The sequence below is a fragment of the Lampetra fluviatilis genome, chromosome 1 (assembly GCF_964198595.1).
Source record: "Lampetra fluviatilis chromosome 1, kcLamFluv1.1, whole genome shotgun sequence".
NCBI lineage: Eukaryota > Metazoa > Chordata > Hyperoartia > Petromyzontiformes > Petromyzontidae > Lampetra > Lampetra fluviatilis.
In genome coordinates, this window is record NC_136275.1 from 8,688,421 (window position 1) to 8,709,845 (window position 21,425).

Genomic DNA, 21,425 nt, shown 5'->3' on the forward strand with positions numbered 1-21,425 from the left:
GCTTAAAGCCAATGCATTTTAAAGGCAGCAGAGCAAGGTTGAACAAACACAGACCAAGGAGGAAATCTGACGGCGGGCGTTATCAGGCCTGATGACGACCGCTTGTGTTGCGATCGAAACGTCGTGATTTGTTTTATTTTATTTTATGTCTAACTACGTGACTTTACCGACAGAACCAAAGAGTATGGATCCATGCAGTCACGAAAGCTTAACATTAAGAAGGAAATACCTTTGCAAAACCACTTTCATATAAGGGGGCATTTTTTTCCTAGCTTTGCACAAATTTGTATCAACATTTTTTTCTCAATTTACCATGTATTGTGATGGTTGTTCCTGTTCTCTGTACAATCTTGTTTGCTACATTATCCGAAATGTATGTGCATATACATTATTCTTTTAATAAATAACAATTCTTACAAATGCATTTTGCGGTATATTTAAAAAGTCGGTGTTGTAATTCACCAACTGAGTGAAATCTGCCATGGTGAAATTAAAAGGTTTGGTGGTGGAATAAATATTGTATTAAATAATGATTTTCAAGGTTGTGAAAAAGAGGCGTTAGTTGCTAAAGTGAGGTCTCAAGGCAAAAAAATTACAAAGAGTGGTGGTTTTTCCCCATATACTGCATATTTGTGGTGACATTTTCTGCATTTTTTTTACTATGACCTTGAAGGGAACAAAAACTTACAGAGTTTTGCATACAAAAGTTCAGTTGCTTCAAGCCAAGGCGTGTAAAAGTGCAAGTTTGAACAAATACAGACCAAGAAGAAAATACTTGTGCAAGACCAGTTTCAGATAATGGGGCATTTTGTTCTAGCTTTGCACGTATTTGTATCAACACTTTTTTCAAAATTTACCTTTATTCGTGATGGTTCTCACTGTTCTCTGTACAATCTTGTTAGCTACATTATCGTAAATGTACGTGCATATACATTATTATTTGTATGAATAACAATTCTTACACATGCATTTTGAGGTAGATTTTGGGAGTCCGTAATCTTAAATATTTATCGATAAATCATTACATTCGAAACACATTTGTCACAATTTACATCACCACAATTAAAATTATGGCAATGAGTGATGCTATTGAAGCACATGATACCAACTTCCAGTGACATAACATCCCACCAACTCTATTTCTTCATAATCCACTAACTTAAAAACCTTTAACAACAACCATCGCCTGGATATTCACCAACCCACATCTCGTGATCCACCAATACTTGCCTTCGATTCGCTGAGTTACATCTGTGCACCAATACTGATATGAACACACTGACCAGGCAGCTATTTAAGGCTGAGGCGACCTAGGGACGGCTCAGTATAAGTGCCTTTGATGATTACTTCAGCTGTAATGAAATTCACGTCGCTACAGCATTGGATGTGAACATTACACCTCTACACCCCCCCCTTTTTAGAATCAAAGATCGGTGGATCATGTAGAGATTATAAAATTCCCAAACACACTGAGCAGCAACGTGGCCAGTAGAAGAAATTACATGAAGCAGATTCCTGAATCTCGCCACGTTGATATACAGGTAGACCTCGCTTAGCGCTCAAGATGCGTTCCTGGAGAAGTGAGCACTCATCGAATCCATGTTAAAAAGGGTCATTATACCATTGTATATATGGGGATGTGTTCCCAATAGCGTTGTTTCTTCTGTCATGAATAATATACGACGGAGGGCATCATTGGGGTATTGGTAATAGCCCGAATAATAATACAGGTGGTAAAAAAATAAAAAAACAACAGTCAATATTATATACTGTACTCAGTCGACTGTAATCTTCCAAGGTGGGAGACGAGGCTGGAGCTGCTGTACTCCCAATCCGGGCCATTATCAGAGAAGTGCTCCAGGAACTGTGATCTTAGTGATGGCATCTGTCTAAACTTCTGTGGTGAGGTTGATTTTAATTGGAGCCAGAGATTCCATCCTTGTCTCGTGAGTTCTCACCTGGATAAACAAATAGATTAAAAAACTTAATCATTACCTCGAAACGTGATAATCGAATTTCGGGGTGTGGGGTCTGGTTTTCTGAGAGCGTAAAACAGCCTCAAGTGCGCAGAGAAGCGCTTATTTCAACACAGTGCAGATTCTGGTCGCATCTGGGTAAATCAAAATATAAGTCAGCTTGCAGTTTGTTTTATCATTCCACTAACTTGTTTTAATTAATCAAATAAGTTATAAACAGATTATTACTATTTGAATACCATTAGCTGCCAAAGTAAACGTTTTGCTGTAATTAATGGTCTGACATCCTTCTACAAGAAGGAATCGCAGTTCTGAGCTGAGCAATCAGATACCCCAGGTGTCTCGATACATCTCCAAATTGCGTCGTATTTGTTGAGTGACCCGCGCCCACTGTGCCTCGGTTTTTCCTGGCCGTGATCGTCCTCTTGGGCACAGTGGTGGTGGTCAACAATGATTAACAAAATAAAAACCGATAGTTCTCTGGCGTGATCTTCTTGTTCTCCACGCTTGGACACAAGGAACCCAGGAGGAGACTCCGTTCACACACGTTGGGTTTATTGAACCAGCCACTCTAGCACACGACTATGTCGGACCATCTGAAACGACTAAATTGTGCTGTCAACTTCACGCCCCACGCCTCACTGATCAAATCCCTGCGCCACGCCGAGCCGATTTTCAAATCCAAAACTACATGCGAATCTCTACTTTTGACCCAGAAGTTCCCTAGCGGCCATTTTGAGCCCTCCGCTTGACCACTTGATATAGTTAAACGATACGAACTTAAAGCAACTTATCACAAAATAACTATTTTTGTTTTATCGGCAGTATTCCAGTCAGCCATTGATTGTTGTAACGGATGACTCCCGTGTGCACTCAAACATGCTACAAATACTCGTAAAAATAATGATACAATGTGCCTCACGCGAGTAACGTCCATTAAGATTCCCGCACAAACCCCACCCGTTTACACAATATTCAAAATAAACTAATCTCATACCTGAAACAATCAAACGTGCTGTCAACTTCACGCCCCCGCCTCACTGATCAAATCCCTGCGCATATGGGATTAATTGCAGGGTTTAAATTATTTTTACTTACACCAAAATGAACCTTTTTAAACTCTTACAACCAAATGGAATATCCAAAACCTTAATTGTAAAGGTGTTTGGGTAGTACGCACTTGAAAACGAATTATTACTTCATCCTCATCAATTAATTTAGATTCGAGTGTTAATTTTACGGTCACAAGTTATTTGTTGACGTAGCTCCCTCATTCAGCATCTCACCTGCGCCACGCAGAGCCAATTCTAAAATTGGTGACGTAACACGCCGACTCGATCACACCGAATCGATCAGTGATCTTGTTCACGTGAAGTCTCTCCATCACACTGGTCATCACCTAAGCACTTTGTAAAAAATATGTTCCAAAGAAAATAGAGAGGTTATCCTTATAATACTGAAGCGCAAAAATATGCACCATTTAACAAATACATAACCACACAGGTTACACGTGCAACGGTCTCTTTAATTGGCGACTGTGGCCTGGCTGGGAACACTGATGTCAGTAGAGGTCAGAAGAGTCTGACAGAGGTCATGAGAGAAGCACCGGAGTGAAAGGTGTCACGAGCAACCCCTTGTGATTTCAAAATTGGGATAAAATTCTAATATTTTTTTCAATTTTTTAAACAATTTGGTCCATGTAGCTGCCACTTGCAGCTGGATGGTCACGTGAACCTGTATCAACAAATACAAATATAAACCCGTATCGCAAATCAAGAAAATATATGAATCGATAAATTAAGAAATTAATGGCTGTATACTCATTCAGACGTGTAAAAGATGGTGGTGTATTGCAAAGTAATTTCTAGTCTCAGTGACGGATGATGGTGGGGATAGTTGGGGCCAATTTTGCCATGTTACCAGTGTAATAAAGAGGGAAGGTCAGCCTGTGACACAGGGCCGGGTGCGGCTAGAGGTTCGCTTTGTTGGGCCTGCTCCGCCAAGTGTCCCTTTGGGCCACCCGAGTTCACCCGAGTCCATTCTCCCTTGCGGTGTCTATCCCTGTGTAGTGGGAATGATGCAGAGACAGCGTTTTTAGGAGGCACTTTCTTTATTAACAACTTTCACGGTCTCGTCCGCACACTCTTCATAGTAACTTAGCCTAGCCTGTACACTGACGGCGCTGACTGAGATAGCCAATTACTATCCTTTGTCGCGCAATATCTAGAGGAGACGTTTAGCGATGACGGCGACGAGACGAAAGCAACGAGAACCGACAGACTTGAGCCCCTGCTCTTGGCTCCTTTTATGCTACCAGCATGGCCTGGCTCCGCTCTGACCGCGCCTCCCTTCTCGAGCCCGCTAGCAGGTTCCAGTGGCCTCCAGATGGGGCCCTCCGAAACCCTTACCCTAGTTCCTACCCTTTGCCCACACACCGTACACACCCACACCAGCGTGTGTACTGTCTGTCCAACACTGTTGTCGCTGCTGTCCACCAGCCGGCGCAATTACACTACACCTATACTGCCTCCCAATCCGAGATGAGCTGGAGCCAGGTCTTGTCTGTATATACGTACGTTCTCACTGATGGACAAGTAGAAATTCGCTAAATACTGCAATAGGTTGGTAGTAAGCGGGTGTGTACAACACCCGCGGACATCGCTAACAGTTTTTTTACCTCAAATCTTTTGAGCTCTTGTATCCCGTTATTAAATGTGAATTTGTCATAACAATTACGTTTGATCACGCGTGTAAAGCGCCCTGAGAAGTCCTTGCTTGACAGGCAATCTATCAAAAACAAGTCTTGTATTGTGCTCATCTTTGTTGGTAGCCTGGAGCTAATGGCAGAAATGTTGCATTTCTTTGTCAGATATTGATCATAGGATAACCAACTACTGTTATTCACACAAAGGTAAGGCATGCACACTATTGCTCAGTATTGTGTACATAAAGTGGTAGTTACTTCATTGTGCTGAAAGGATGAAGGACTTGGTCGACCCCAATTAACATAATTTTTCCCATTCTGTTTGATGATGCAAATACGAATTTGCACCCTCACTTCATTCTCGTTCCATTGGGCTCACTCGCAGAAAAGTCGGTCGCGAGCCCCTAGGGCAGATTCCTGGTTAACTCCTTCGACGGAAAATTGTATTAATACCTGATCGACGTGCTGCGATGACTTTGAGGTGGAGCAGGCCGTAAGGTTACCTACCGGTCGTGGCTTGTCATCGGTGACCAGAGCTTTGGGAAGAGCTCCGTGCTGGAGAGGCTCTCCAGTGTGCAGCTCCCGCGGGGTAGCGGTGCGTGGCTGAGGCTGGGGTGAAACGCGAGCCCTCGGAGACCCCGTGTATCCATGAGTGTGCAGGTGGAGAGGCAATGTAGAATCCGCAGGTTCCTCGTTTTATGATGCTATCCCCATACCCCCACCCTCCAGATCTACAAACTATAAAACTGCTGCACATTAGGACCAAGACCATGTGAAAAGTCCGTGGCGTAATTCACAAACGGAGTGAAATCTGCCATGATGAAATTAAAAGGTTTGGTGGTGGAATTAATATTGTATTAAATAAGGATTTTCAAGGTTGTGAAAAAGAGGCGTTTGTTGCTAAAGTGAGGTCTCAAGGCGAGAAAATTACAAAGAGTGGTGGTTTTTCCCCATATACTGCATATTTGTTGTGACATTTTGTGCATTTTTAAATCCTTTATATTAAGTTCGCGTGCTTGCTTGCTTGCGTGCTTGCTTGCTTGCTTAGGACCGTGCAAATCTTTCGGTCGTTTTTTAACCCACTTCCCGTGATCCAATCGAGCTGACATTTTCAACACAGACTCGTTGTGCCAGACAATTATTGTTCGTGAAAAAAAATTCCCAAAATTTTACACTTTTTAGGCAAAAAAATTTTTTTTACATATTTTCAAATAGAACGCATTCATGGCTTTGGCTGAACGTCAGAGTGTAAGAGCCCAGAGCGTAACCCCTCCACAAGCCGTGGCGGAGTAGCGCAGTTGGTAGCGCCCTCGCGTCCCATGCCAAAGGTCGCGGGATCGATCCCTGCGTCCTCCACAAGCGAATATATTTTAAAATCCTTTATATTAAGTTCGCTTGCTTGCTTGCTTACGACCGTGCAAATATTTCGGTCGTTTTTTCACCCACTTCCCGTGATCCAATCGAGCTGACATTTTCCACACAGACTCGTTGTGCGAGACAATTAATGTTCGTGAAAAAAATTCCCAAAATTTTACACCGTTTAGGGAAAACAAATTAAATATTTAATTACCAATTGCTTAATACTGGCAGACAATCATCTGACCCATAGGTGGCAGCCATCTCAAGCCAGAGGACGAGAAGACTCTAGCCGCCACGCATATAAAGGATTTATAATGAAAAACTTTGTTTTTACGGGTTTACTTGTTAAATCCTTTATATTAAGTTCGCATTTTTGCTTGCTTGCGTGCTTGCTTGCGTGCTTGCTTGCTTGCTTACGACCGTGCAAATCTTTCGGTCGTTTTTTAACCCACTTCCCGTGATCCAATCGAGCTGACATTTTCCACACAGACTCGTTGTGACAGACAATTAATGTTCGTGAAAAAAAATTCCCAACATTTTACACTTTTTAGGCAAAAAAAAATTATTTGACATATATTCAAATAGAACTCATTCTTGGCTTTGGCTGAACGTCACAGTATAAGAGCCCAGAGCGTAACCCCTCCACAGGCCGTGGCGGAGTAGCGCAGTTGGTAGTGCCCTCGCTTCCCATGCCAAAGGTCGCGGGATCGATCCCCGCGTCCTCCACAGGCGAAAATATTTTAAATCCTTTATATTAAGTTCGCTTGCTTGCTTAGGACCGTGCAAATCTTTCGCTCATTTTTTAACCCACTTCCCGTGATCCAATCGAGCTGACATTTTCCACACAGACTCGTTGTGTGTGACAATTAATTTTCGTGAAAATTTTTGTTCCAAAATTTTACACTGTTTAGGGAAAACAATTTAAATATTTAATTACCAATTGCTTAATACTGGCAGACAATCATCTGACCCATAGATTGCAGCCATCTCAAGCCAGAGGACGAGAGGACTCTAGCCGCCACGCATATAAAGGATTTAGAGTGAAAAACTTTGTTTTTACGGGTTTACTTGTTTCTAGCTTTGGATGTATTTATATCGACACTTTTTTCTAAATTTACCTTTACTTGTGATGGTTCACACTGTTCTCTGTACAATCTTGTTAGCTACATTATCCTAAATGTATGTGCATGTATATTATTCTTTGTATGAATAACACTTCTTACAAATGCATTTTGCGGTATATTTGAAAAGTCGGTGGTGTAATTCACCAACTTAGTGAAATCTGCCATGGTGAATATAAAATGTTTGGTGGTGGAATAAATATTGTATTAAATAATGATTTTCAGAGTTGTGAAAAAGAGGCGTTTGTTGCTAAAGTGAGGTCTCAAGGCGAGACAATTACAAAGAGTGGTGGTTTTTCCCCATATACTGCATATTTGTGGTGACATTTTGTGCAATTTTTTAAAAGTGAACATGAAGGGAACAAAAAATGACAGAGTTTTGCATAGAAAAGTGCAGTTGCTTCAAGCAAAGCCGTGTAGAAGGAAGCAGTGCAAGGTTGAACAAATATAGACCAAGAAGAAAATACTTGAGCAAGACCAGTTTCAGATAATGGGGCATTATTGTCTAGCTTTGCACGTATTTGTATCGACATTTTTTTCAAAATTTACCTTTACTTCTGATGGTTCTCACTGTTCTCTGTACAATCTTGTTAGCTACATTATTCTAAATATACGTGCATATACATCATTCTTTTAATAAATTACAATTCTTACACATGCATTTTGCGGTAGATTTTGGGAGTCCGCAATCTTAAATATTCATCGATAAATCATTACATTCGAAACACATTTGTCACTAATAACATCACCACAATTAAAATGATGGCAATGAGTGATGCTATTGAAGCACATGATACCAACTTCCAGTGACATAACAACCCACCAACTTTTATCTCTTCATAATCCACAAACTCTATCAATCCCCAATTGTTCAAGAATAACCTTAAAGAACAACCATCGCCTGGATATTCACCAACCCACATCTCGTGATCCACCAATACTTGCCTCCGATTCGCTGAGTTACATCTGTGCACCAATGCTGATATGAACACACTGACCAGGCAGCCATTGAGGCTGAGTCGACCTAGGTGAGGCTCAGTATAGGTGCTTTAGCTGCAATCAAATTCACGTCACTACGTTCACAGCACAGTATGCTAACCATTACACCTCTACACCCCCACCCTTTAGAATAAAAATTTGGTGGATCATGTAGATATTATTAAACTCCAAAACCCACTGGGCAGCAAGGTGGCCAGTAGAAGACAATACATTAAGCAGATGCCTTAATCTAGCCACGTGGATATACAGGTAGACCTCGCTTAGTGCTCAAGATGCGTTCCTGGAGAAATATATATGGGGATGCGTTCCAAACAGGGTGATTTCTTCTCTCATGAGCAGTATATGAGGGCACCATTGGGGTATTGGTAATAATAATGCAGGTGGTAAACATTTCATAAATACAAATAATTTAAAACATCAGTATTGTATACTGTACTCATTCTACTGTAGTCGTCCAAGGTGGGAGACGAGGCTGAAGCTGCTGCGCTCCCAATCCGGGTCATTATCAGAGAAGAGCTCCAGGAATTCCGTGATCTTAGTGAAGGCTTCTGTTTAAATTTATGTGGTGAGATTTCTTTTACGTGGAGCTAGAGATTACATTCTGATCTCGTGAGTTCTCACCTGGCTAAACAAATAGATTTAAAAAATGTAATCATGACCTCGAATCCTGATAATCGAATTGCGGGGTGTGGCGTCTGGTTTTCTGAGAGCGTAAAACAGCTTCAAGGGGACTGAGAAGTGCTTATTTCAAACAGTGCAGATTCTGGCTGCATCTGAGTGAATCAAAATCAGCTTGCAGTTTTAACTTATCATTTCAATAACTTTTTTAATGAATTAAATACGTTCTGAACAGATTATAACTATTTGAATACCATTAGTTGTCAAAGTTTATTTTTAGCTGGAATTAATGTTCTGGCATCCTAGGGCAGTGAGTCACTTCAGACACTAATAGAAGGAGGCATACACGTTTATTCTACATTTTCCACAGTATAGGGGATAACTATATATGGGTCAGGACAGCCGGCACACTGACTGACCCAACACCGACGAGGAGGTGAAGAGGGGGATGAAGACTTGTGAAGACGGGTGCCATTCCCAAACCGCAGCAGCCCCGACCCAGCGTGGCCTGGCTCCGCCCTTGGCCACGCCCCCTTCTGGGCTCTGCCCCACGTGTCCTCTGTCACCGTAACGCTACAGCCGTGCCTATCACGTGCCCTACTGGCAGACCGGCCACTGTATCCTCAAATGCCCTTCACTGCCAAAAACCGGCGCTACGCGCTGTAGTGACCCATTCTATGGCACTACACTAGTACAAGGACGACTCACGATTCCGATGTGACCAATTAGACACTCCAGGTGTCTCAATACATCTCTAAATTGCGTAGTATTTGTTAAGTGCAACAGGCTTTTGAATTGTCGACTGTAGCCTGGCTGGGAACACTTGTGTCAGTAGAGGTCAGAAGAGTCTGGCAGAGGTCATGGGAGAAGCGCCGGAGTGAAAGGTGTCATGAGTAGCCCATTGCGATTTCAAAATTTGGATTGAATTCAAATATATTCTTTTTTTAAACAATTTGGTCCATGTAGCTGGATAGTCACATGAACCTGTATAAGCAAATACAATTAGATACCCGTATCGCAAATCAAGACGTTATATTAATCGATGAATTGATTAATGGAGCGTTGCATCTGGGCCAGCGCTGGTGCTCATGTAAGCAATTAATGGCTGTAGACTCATCCAGACTTTAAAAGATGGTGGTGTATGGCAAAATATTTCTAGTGTCAGTGACAGATGAAGGTGGGGACAGTTGGGGCCAACTTTGCCATGTTACCAGTATAATAGGAGGGAAGGTCGGCCTGTGACAAAGGGCTTGCTGGGGCTTGAGGTCCGCTTTAGTGGGCCTGCTCCGCCAAGTTCACCCGAGTCCAATCTCCCCAGCGGTGTGTATCCCTATAATGGTGGCCCCCCCACACAGCAGTTCTGCCTCCTAATCCGAGAGGAACTGGAGCCAGGTCTGACCTAGTAGACACGTGCGCTCCCCCTGAAGCAGAAATGCGCTAAATACTGAAATAGGTTGGTAGTAATCGTTTGCGTGCAACACTGGCGTACATCACTTCCAGGTGTTTTAATCAAGTCTTTTCAGCTATTGTAACCCATTCATAAATGTGTAGTGACATAGAATCGGTCACGTAGCAGCATAGCGCTAGCTGTTGGCAGATAAGGGATCTGCAGCTTACAGCAGCCCTGACGGCAGGTCACGTGATAGACCAGAGATGGATATATGGGAAAGGTCACGGAAGGGGCACATCGAGAACCCGCTAGTAGGTTCCAGAAGGAGGGCGTGGCCGGGGGCGGAGCCAGGCCACGCTGACAGTATAAGAGGGGCCCCGGGAGGGGACTTTGGAGCTGTCGTTTGGAGTGGGATCCCGTCGTGCTGCTGGAGTCACCACCATCGTCTCCATCTTCACCATCTCGGCGTCGCCAATCAGGCAGTCTACCAGCTGTCCTGACTGGGAACATTAGTTTCTAAGTGTCACTGTCAGGCCGTGTTAATAAACCAGTGCCTCCAACTATTAGTGTCTCTGAGTCAGTCACTACAAATGAACATTTTCATCTCAATTACGCTTTATAACGCGTGTAAAGCGCCCTGAGAAGTCCTTTCTTGACAGCCAATCTATCAAAAACGAGCATTGTATTGTGCTCATCTTTGTTGGTAGCATGGAGCCGATGGCAGAAATGCTGCATTTCTTTTGCAGATGCTGGTCACAGGATAACCAATTACTGTTGTTCACGCAAAGGGTAAGGCATGGACACTATTGCTCATTATTCTGTACATAAAGTGATAGCTATTTCATTGTGCTGGAGGGATGAAGGACTTAGTCGACCTCAATTACCATTATCTTTCCCTTTCCTTGTCGGTGTTTGATGATGCAAATACGAATTCACACCCTCACTTCATCCTCGTTCCATTGGGATCACTCGCAGAAAAGTCGGTCGTATGCCCACAGGGCAGGTCCCTGGTTAACTACTTCAACGGCAAGGTGCATTAATACCTGATCGACGTGCTGCGCTGACTTTGAGGTGGAGCAGGACGTAAGGTTACCTACCGGTCGTGGCTCGTCATCGGTGACCAGAGCTCGGGGAAGAGCTCCGTGCTAGAGGGGCTCTCCAGTGTGCAGCTCCCGCGGGGTAGCGGTGCGTGGCTGAGGCTGGGGTGAAACGCGAGCCCTCGGAGACCCCGTGTGTCCATGAGTGTGCAGGTGGAGAGGCAATGTAGAAACTGCAGGTTCCGCATACTCCCACCCTCCAGATCAACAAACTAAAACTGCTGCACAGGAGGACCAATACCATGTGAAAAGTCCAGAGGTGTGGACTCGAGTCATGTGACTTGGACTCGAGTCAGACTCGAGTCATGAATTTGATGACTTGCGACTCGACTTGGACTTGCATAACAATGACTTTGTCCCACCTATGAGATGTGGACTCGAGTCATGTGACTTGGACTCGAGTCAGACTCGAGTCATGAATTTGATGACTTGCGACTCGACTTGGACTTGCATAACAATGACTTTGTCCCACCTCTGGAAAAGTCCGTGGCGTAATTCGCAAACGGAGCGAAATCTGCCATTGTGAATATTAATGGTTTGGTGGTGGACTATATATATTGTATTAAATAATGATTGACAGAGTTGTGAAGAAGAGGCGTTGGTTGCTAAATTGATGTCTCAAGGCGAGAAAATAACGTAGAGTGGTGGTTTTCCCCACCATATACTGTATTTTTGTGGTGACATTTTCTCAAAATTTTTAATAGTGACTATGAAGAGTTTTGCATAAAAACGTTGAGTTGCTTTAAGCCAAGGCGTGTAAAAAGCAGCAGAGCAAGGTTGAACAAATATAGACCAAGAAGGAAATACCTTTGCAAAACCAGTTTCAGATAAGGGGGCATTTTTTTCCTAGCTTTGCATATATTTGTATCAACATTTTCTCTCAATTTACCATGTATTGTGATGGTTGTTTATGTTCTCTGTACAATCTTGTTTGCTACATTATCAGAAATGTACGTGCACATACATCATTCTTTTAATGAATAACAATTCTTACACATGCATTTTGCGGTATATTTTGGGAGTCCATAATATTTAATATTTATCGATAAATCATTACATTCTGATTCCAAAGAACACAGGATGAGATGTTACTATCCTTTGTGCAAGCACTTCCAAGAGTTCATGAACAGTGAGCCTGGTGAAATTTGGGGAGTGCATCGTCAGTAGTGAACCTTTGGGTCCTAGGGTGTTTCGGCCTTTCATACTATACACCCTCCCCAAAGGCGGCCAGCGACAGGGTGATCAATCCTACGCTTGCGTCCCATTCCCAATTAGTCATAGGAGTTGCCTTGTTGTTGATAGCCAACATCCCATGGGACTATGCATGGCAGGGGCGTCCTCCTCCCTGAGTCAAGCATTGTTGACTGCATACCTCCTGGCCCTCTCACTTTGGGGCCCAGCTGGGGTCTTTCCTCTTCATCCAGAGCCACTGACTGCTGCCTTCTGCCGCCTCCGATACAGCTCTGATTGCAGAACGCTGGCTCTGGCCCTTAATTCCCAGGTCTCTAAGCAGTCTGGTTGTAGATGTTGCCACAAAACCTCTGCAGCCCACCTCCACTGGTCGGACTTCTGTGTTCCAGCCATGATGCCGTGCTTCGGCAGCTAGATCGGCATAGCGCAGATGTTTTCGCTCATAAGCCTCATCTACTGAGTCCTCCCAGGGTACTGTGAGCTCAATGATGAAGACCTTCTTGAGCGAACGGGACCAGAGCACCATGTCAGGTCTTAGGGTGGTGGTTGCGATCTCCGGAGGAAACACAAGTTGCCGGCCAATGTCAGCTAGAATTTTCCAGTCGCGGGCCAAGCGCAGCTGGTCTCGCTCTATTGGTGTAGAGCCGCTCTCCGGTGGTTTAGCCCCTTCGCGGACAAAGGTCGTCCGTAAGGGGTGTGATGCTGCTGGGGGTGGTAGGGAGTTGGTGGCAGCTTGCTTGTCCTCCAGGGCGGACGCAAGGTTTTTAAGGACTTGGTTGTGACGCCAAGTGTAGCGTCCTTGGGTGAGGCTTGTTTTACACCCTGTGAGAATGTGCCTGAGGTTGGCTGGCATGGAACAGAGGGCACAGTCCGGATCTTCACCATACCATTGGTGAAGATTAACTGGTGTTGGAAGGACGTCATATGTTGCTCTGATGGAAAAGCTCAACCGCCTCGCTTCCATGGCCCACAGATCCTTCCAGCTGATCTTCCTCTTCTCCACACTGTCTCATCGAGTCCACTGTCCCTGTTTGGCAAGAGAGACTGCCTTGGCCCACCTTGCAGCCTCCCCCTGATGGCGTACTTCCTGCACTACCATCTTCCGCCGCTCTGGTGCAGTGACCTTACTCCAAGCAGCACGGCTAGTTAGCCCAAGGCCTCCTCTCCCTTGCTGAACATGACCCACAATGTCAGCATGTCTGAGGGCTGCTGTTGCCTCCTGGACTGCTTTTCCTGGCCTCCATTTGCGCCCAGTTGCCAAGGTCGGCGCGTTGTTGCTCACCACTGGGTCTCGAGATTCATTCAGTGTCATCTGGAGCCTGGTTTTTGCACACTTGAATTCTTCAGTTAGACTGGTGAGGGGCAGCTTGAGAACACCATCTCCATAGAGGCCTATGGTGGTAAGGCATCGTGGAACTCCGAGCCACTTCTTTAAGTAGCTCGTGACTCCTCTTTCCAATCTTCTCCACTGTTGAGATTGGAACCTCATACACTGCTAGGGGCCACAACACCCGGGGTAGGAGACCAAACTGCAGACACCAGGCCTTTAACTTTCCAGGTAGCTGGGTGTTGTCGATGGACTGTAGGCTACTACAGATGTCTTTGCGCAGCTGTTGCACCTGGTCTTTGTCCTTCAGGCTTGCATCATACCACCTTCCAAGGCTTTTTACCGGCTGCTCAGACACTGTTGGGATTTGGTCATCTCCGATGAAGAATTTCAGGTCACAGAGTACTCCCTTCACAATCGAGATGCTGCGTGACTTGGATGGTTTAATCTTCATACGGGCCCAGCTGATGTTCTCATCGAGTTTTCTGAGCAGTCTCCTGGTGCATGGGACAGTGGTGGTCAATGTTGTAATGTCGTCCATGTAGGCTCTGAGTGGAGGGAGGCGAAAACCAGAGTCGACTCGCTGTCCACCAGCAACTCATTTTGAGGATCTGATGATAACCTCCATTGCCATTATGAATGCCAATGGAGAAATTGTACATCCCGCCATTATACCTACATTCAGGCATTGCCATGAGGTGGTGAACTCTGAGGTGGTGAAGCAGAACTGCAGATCCTGAAAGTACGACTTCACCAGGGTTGTGATGGTGTCCGGTATGTGGAAAAATCTGAAGGCAGACCACAGGAGTTCATGGGGCACAGAGCCAAATGCATTGGCGAGGTCGAGGAAGACTACATGGAGGTCCCTTTTCTCCACCTTGGCCATTTGGATCTGGTGCCAGATCATGCTGGAATGTTCCAAGCAGCCAGAGAACCCTGATATTCCTGCCTTCTGTACAGATGTATCGACGTACGCATTCCTTTGCAGGTACTCGGCCATCCTCTGGGCAATGACCCTAAAGAAGATTTTACCCTCGACATTCAGTAAGGAGATTGGGCGGAATTGGCTGATGTTCACTGCATCCTTCTCCTTAGGGATCAGGACCCCGCCTGCCCTACGCCACACTTTGGGTATTATCTTTTTTTGCCAAGCTGTTCCCATAAGCCTCCAGAGGAACCTCAGGACGTCTGGTGCGTTCTTATACACTTTGTACGGGACTCCATTTGGCCCCGGGGCTGATGCTGTTCTTGCCCTTCGAACTGTGTTTTCCACCGCTTTCCATGTCGGAGGGCTGGTCTCAATATGATGTTCCGGGGGTTCAATGGGTGGGATATCTGATGGGATGGCCAGATGTTCATGTCGCTTTGAGTCAAAGTTTGTTGTTCTCAGGTGCTCTTCTAGGTCTTTCTTTGTTGTTTTTAGAACTCCACTTTTTTCCTTCGTGAAGAGACTTTTAAGGAACTTGAAGGGATCTTTATAGAATCGAGTTCTAGTTTGTTCTTTTTTCCTTCTGCGTTTCCGTAGGTTCTCTGCTCTACGGAGGGATGCCAACCGGGTTTTGATGTCAGCCTGAAGTGCCTCTATGCCCTCCTTTTCCACTTTCGAGGCTTTCTTCCACTGTTTCTTAAGCTGTCTCCTTTCTTGAACGAGGCGCTTGATTTCTTGTTGCCTCCTGGAAACTGGTGGCGTTGGAACCTTTCTCCCGCCTTTTGCCTCTTGCACTCCAAAGCTTTCTGCCCCGTACTCATAGATGATGTCCCCCATCCTCTCCAACTTCTTCTCCACTGTGCCTCGAAGTTTCTCGAGGGTCAAGGTAAGGTCAGTATTCACTGTTTCCCACAACTTCTTGTCACTGGCGCCAGGCCACTTCACATACGGTCTAAACACATTTGTCACTATTAACATCACCACAATTAAAATGATGGCAATGAGTGATGCTATTCAAGCACATGATACCAACTTCCAGTGACATAACTACCCACCAACTCTTATTTCTTCATAATCCACAAACTCTATCAATCCCCAATTGTTCAAGAAGAACCTTAACAACAACCATCGCCTGGATATTCACCAACCCACATCTCGTGATTCACCAATACTTGCCTCCGATTCGCTGAGTTACATCTGTGCACAAATGCTGATATGAACACTGACCAGGCAGCCATTTGAGGCTGAGTCGACCTAGGTGAGGCTCAGTATAGGTGATTTATCTGCAATCAAATTCACGTCACTACGTTCACAGCACAGTATGCTAACCATTACACCTCTACACCCCCAACCTTTAGAATCAAAATTTGGTGGATCATGTAGAGATTATAAAACTTCAAAACCCACTGGGCAGCAAGGTGGCCAGTAGAAGACAATACATTAAGCAGATGCTTTGACAATAGTTTGCCAGTCACAGACGAAGACAAGCAGACTTCCCTGTGGATTGCAAATAGTATAAGAGCCCACGAGGAGGTGATGAGACCGCAATGTATGGCCATGAAAGTGGCGGAACCATCACCTCATCAAGGACGGAGGAGGTTCAGGGAAAATTGAGCATAGGGGAAGACACTGAAGTGGAGATGAACGCCGGGCTGCCTGGGGGAGGGATGTTGGTGGCGGTGGTGGGGACATTATGGGGACCTACCTAGAGGACATTTTGTTGGACACCCCGTCGACTCGGGGCATCCAGCCGGACCCGAACCCCGGTTACCTGCCACTGATGTGGCCGGACAGGTCACATCACATGCGGGTGCCGCACAGATGCTGCTCTACCGGGAGCACCCTCGTGCCAACAGCTGCTCTCCACCCCTACGTACAACCAGCAGGCAAGTCGCGACACACCAAACACTTCGGCAGTCCTCATCACAGACTTCTCATATGCACCAACAGTCGGTCCACCTGCCACTTCCCGACGATCACAGCCACCCTCGTACGCACGCGATTTTTCATCACAATGGTGGCCATCTTCGGGCACACAATGGCGCAAGTTGGCTAGGAAGGTAGTGGCAGCCGCAGCTGGGATGTCGGTGGCGGTAGGCTCGGTGGGGGGAATTAATATTTGGATGCTCGTCGATACAAAAGCATCTGCGACTATTATATCCCTGTGCCCTTTTGACATGCTCCCATACAGAGTCCAGTGGTTGCGCCCCGTGCAATCATCATACGTAACAGCATGGAGATTTTTGGACAACTAAAGACCCACATTTGTATAGAAGAACTAGTCATATCAGGCCATGTACTTGTCTCCAGCACGTTGATGGTTTCCGTTTGCCGGGGACAGACTATTTGAACCAACTCCCTATCAAGATTGTAACGGACCAGGGGTGCATTTGTAATAAAGGTCGTGGAAGCGACTTCTGGAATCCGGTCTTTATTTGTCTTTCATTCACAACACTCCTATCTTACTCCTTCACGCTGCTGACAGACAGCGTGAGAGGGAGAGAGAGAGAGACACGCGCGGCCACGTGGCAGCCTGGACCCCGCTCCAGCGTGGCCTCACCCTCCGTTCGTTCCAGATCTGACCACGTGTTGTCCGTCTCCACCCCTTTTAATACCCGGGTCACGTGGTACCTTTCCACCAATCCTGGTTAACCTCTATGGAATCTTCTAGACTCCATCGTACATTCCCAGGACCGCGCCCCTGACTCGTCCCCCCATTGGCTGTGGCTAAAGCCAGCATATCCAATCCTCTACTTACAGATGTCACCTTCCCATTACGTCAGGGCCACGCCCCTAGACTTCCCCCCATTGACTATGGGCCAGGACCGGTAGAGCCAATCATCGTAACGAGGTGTGATCCATCAGCAACCCGGATATATCCTCACATTACACCCCCCCCCCCCCGGTGTAAAAAGTCAGCCGTCTCGGCTGGGAAAAGAGTGACAGCCCGTATCCTTTTGAATAACATCTTAGAGCATCCATGATGCATTAACAAGGTAAGGGGAGTAGGCGCCAACGCGCAGAGGAATTAAAACATTAAAACAACCGACATACATTAGGGCGCCCCTGTAGCGCAGTAACACCAGGGCGACAGACCGCAAGGACAACAGTATTAGCGAAATGGGAGAGACTTCGACCGCGTACAGTCTTCTTGGTTCTTTCGGTAAAGTCACGTAGAAGGGAAGTAATAAAATAATAAAAATAAAACATAATAAAACAATTCTCACGACGTTTCGGCCACAACGCAAGCAGCCGTCCTCAGGCGAAGAATGAAGCACCTCCAAGCTTGGAGCGTATATTTAAGCTGGGTTAGAGGGGGGGAGATGGGAAGAAGAGCGCCTAAACAAAATAATTTGCATATCAAGAGGAATTCAGCATATGGAAAATGCGTAGGAGGTGGGCGGGGGGGGGTTCCAAATCAATACTATGCCCGTGCATTATGCAGGATTAGCAGCATGAAAGGGGGGGAGGGGGGTAGCATTAACAAAGGAAAGGAATGTTAATAGTATGTAGCTGCAGTTACTAAACAACCACGTAAAAAACAAAAGTAAAAACTGCATAACAAACTAAAGTATAAACTACATAGCATCATCAGTATACTTACTATACTCTACAATAAGCTGAGTTACTAACAGTAAGTAATACATAAAAAATTCTACGTAGTAAAACATTATATAATATGCTTCCATCTAAACTTTATTCTCTTACATCACACGCGTCTATACCGTACTATATACTGCCATAGGCCAACCCAACATTAAATTACATACTGTATTGCTATAAACCACCTTATACATTTTAATATAACACTATGTATTATTCTACCCACCGTAATGTGTATCGAAATGGTTTATTACGTCCTTCCAGTGATTGCTAAGCCAGAATCACTCAACGATGGCAGCTATACAAAAATAAAAAGAGACCCCACCAACAGCCTCGTCTCCAAAACCAACAACATCATTTCTGCTTCAACCGCATTAATTGATCAGACCAAACAGTTCTCGTTGAAACCTTCTGCAGCCAGGCCACCAAGATTGTACGGCTTGCCAAATATACATAAAGAAGATACACCTCTTCGTCCCATTGTCTCTACTATCAACTCCCCCACTTACAAACTGGCTCGTTTTTTGTCCGAAATCCTACGGCCTTTCACTGGAAAAACCACTTCTGCAGTACTAAACTCTACTGACCTGGTATCGACAATCAAGGGGATTGCCCTGTCCCCAGACGACCTACTTGTTAGTTTTGATGTGGTTTCCTTGTTCACCAAGGTGCCTGTGCCTGACACCATCGCAATCATTGAAGACTTGGTTCATCAAGGACTGAATGCTGGGGTACCCCCCCTGGTGAGACACTGCTTAACCAATACATACTTCACCTGGAATGGAACCTTCTACAAGCAAATTGAGGGCACCCCAATGGGCTCCCCCCTATCTCCGGTTGTAGCCAACATCTTCATGGAGAAATTTGAGACGGACGCCATCCAGACTGCCACTCTACGCCCGACCTTATGGAAGAGGTACGTAGACGATACTTTTGTCATCTGGCCACATGGCCGGCCTGCTCTAGACCAATTTTCAGGTCTACAAATTACAACTAGCGTACACGAGGAGTTACACCATGTGAGAAGTCCGTGGCATAATTCACAAACTGCGTTAAATGTGCCATGGTGAATATAAAATGTTTTTGGTAGAATATATATGTTGAATATGTAGTGACCTTCAACCAAATGATGTTTGAAAGATTTGTGAATAGAAGGCGTTCGTTGCTAAGGTGACGTCCCAAGGCGAGACAATTATAAACAGCGGTGGTTTTCCCCACCATATAAATTAAGTGATGCTGAGTGACCTTAAATTGAGTAGACATTGGCACAGTTTCGCATACAGAAGTTAGGTTGCATAAGGTAGGCGTGTAAAGCATTGAGCAAAATATTGACAGGGTTTTGCATGAAAGACTTAGTTTGCTTAAAGGCAGGCATGTAAAGAGAGGTACAAGAGCAATACATTGACAGGGTTTTGCATAGAAAACGGTTGCTTAAAGGCAACCATGTAAAGGGAAGTACATAGAGCAAGGCATTGCATCTGTCTTTGTTCATTATTTACTTTCACCGTTTGTGTGTTGTTTCATTTAACTGTATATACATATGTCTTTTATTTAATATCAATAAGTTCATTTCATTGTTTAATGTTAATATTCCTCTTTCGTATGGCTGATGTACATGCAGAGTAACAACTACAAATTCACATTCAGGTGGTCAAGCCAGATAACCACGTCAGGAGTAGCAGTGTCTCGCTATAATGTCTCCTTCATAATTGTGAATTGGGCCATGTGTTATTATATGTTATATGGTCTGTTTTGGGTGACCATAGTCGCACACTGGAGAGTTTTAAATTTCCCATTTGTGCATCAGGTATCCAAATCTGCCATGGTTTGTGCGGCTTTATGGAAGTTCAAACCCTGTGAACTTTTCTGTTGGGTCTTTCCCAATGTGTTTGTGAGTTCTTTTCTACTCCATTCAGCTCTCCAACCTTCATCAGGGTTGAATTCGCATTGTTTAAGGTTAAGCGCTTGGGTCCAAAAGGGCTTGCGTGACTTCAAGCGATGACAAGGGACGTTATTGACGTCCTGATGAATGGGAAGGTGACTGTTTCCCTCGATTTGTAAAACTTCCTGGAGGGTTGCAACATTGTGGTGGATGGGTGGGGGAGAGATGTGACAACACGAGCAGCCAGAGTATTTGGGTCAACTTGAGGGTTTCAGGGATATACCGCATTGCAGTGTTCATTTGGACATCAACAATTCGAATGTGATTACTTCTGGTGCACAGTATTCGGCTACAGAGTACACAAATGCCATCGTTGATATCCGTAGCTCTGGTGCTGATGCTACCTGGCCTGTGCTTGTCAGTTTCTGGACCAGGTTGACCCTTGTTTTGGTCTTGGCGGCTACCTTTTTCAGGCGGCCATGGAAGGTTAGTGTATGGTCCAGCTTCACTCTGAGATAGGTTGGAGTGGGGTGTGTCGCACAGTGTTGCCGCAGGTAATTTCAGAATGTACTTGGTGCTCCTATTATCAAGATGAAATACAGTGACTGTTGTCTTATGGGAATTTGGCTTGAGCCTCCATTTACGGAAATATTCCCCCATGGTTTTTAGGTCTTGGTTTAGTCGTGTCGATGTCGTTGAAAGTGGCTGTTTGCGTTGCCAGGGCAAGGTCATCACCATATACACATTTTCACAACCTGGTTGGTGGTATGTCGCTCGTGTAGACATTAAAGAGCGTTTGTGCGAGTACTGAACCTTATGGCAATCCATTGTTGAAGAATTGGGGTGAGTTGGCTTTGTCATCCATATAGACATGCAGTCTGTCTCAGCATCAGACCATGCTTTCCCACCTGATGACGGACGCTTATGTTGCACCCGAAACGACGTGATTTATTTTATTTTATACCTTTCTGACTTTACCGAAAGAACCAAAGAGTATGCAGTTGCCAATTGCTCAGCATCATCCACAGCAGGTGTATTGTTTTGAGGCAAGGAATGGTCCTTGCGAGCTTTAACATCAAGCTCTTAATCCAGACTGTGGCGTAAAAACGATGAAGAAAGTCCACAAAGGCTGCGCCGGTATTGGATTTCTTATGGAATCCTGCCTTGATGTGTGTTGTAAGGGCCAAAATTTGGTCACAGCAGCTGCGTCCAGGTCAGAATCCAGCTTCT

At 45.1% G+C, this 21,425-nt stretch overlaps 1 protein-coding gene across 1 annotated transcript in view; it reads left to right on the forward strand.

Moving 5' to 3' along the window:
* Positions 1-15,536: 15,536 nt before the first annotated feature.
* Positions 15,537-21,425, forward strand: part of LOC144936452 (prostasin-like) — a 52,992-nt gene continuing 47,103 nt past the window's right edge. Inside the window, exons 1-2 of the mRNA XM_078863512.1 lie at positions 15,537-15,596; positions 16,505-16,596. Of these exons, the coding sequence (XP_078719638.1) occupies positions 15,537-15,596; positions 16,505-16,596 (152 nt within the window). The remainder of the gene's footprint in view (positions 15,597-16,504; positions 16,597-21,425) is intronic.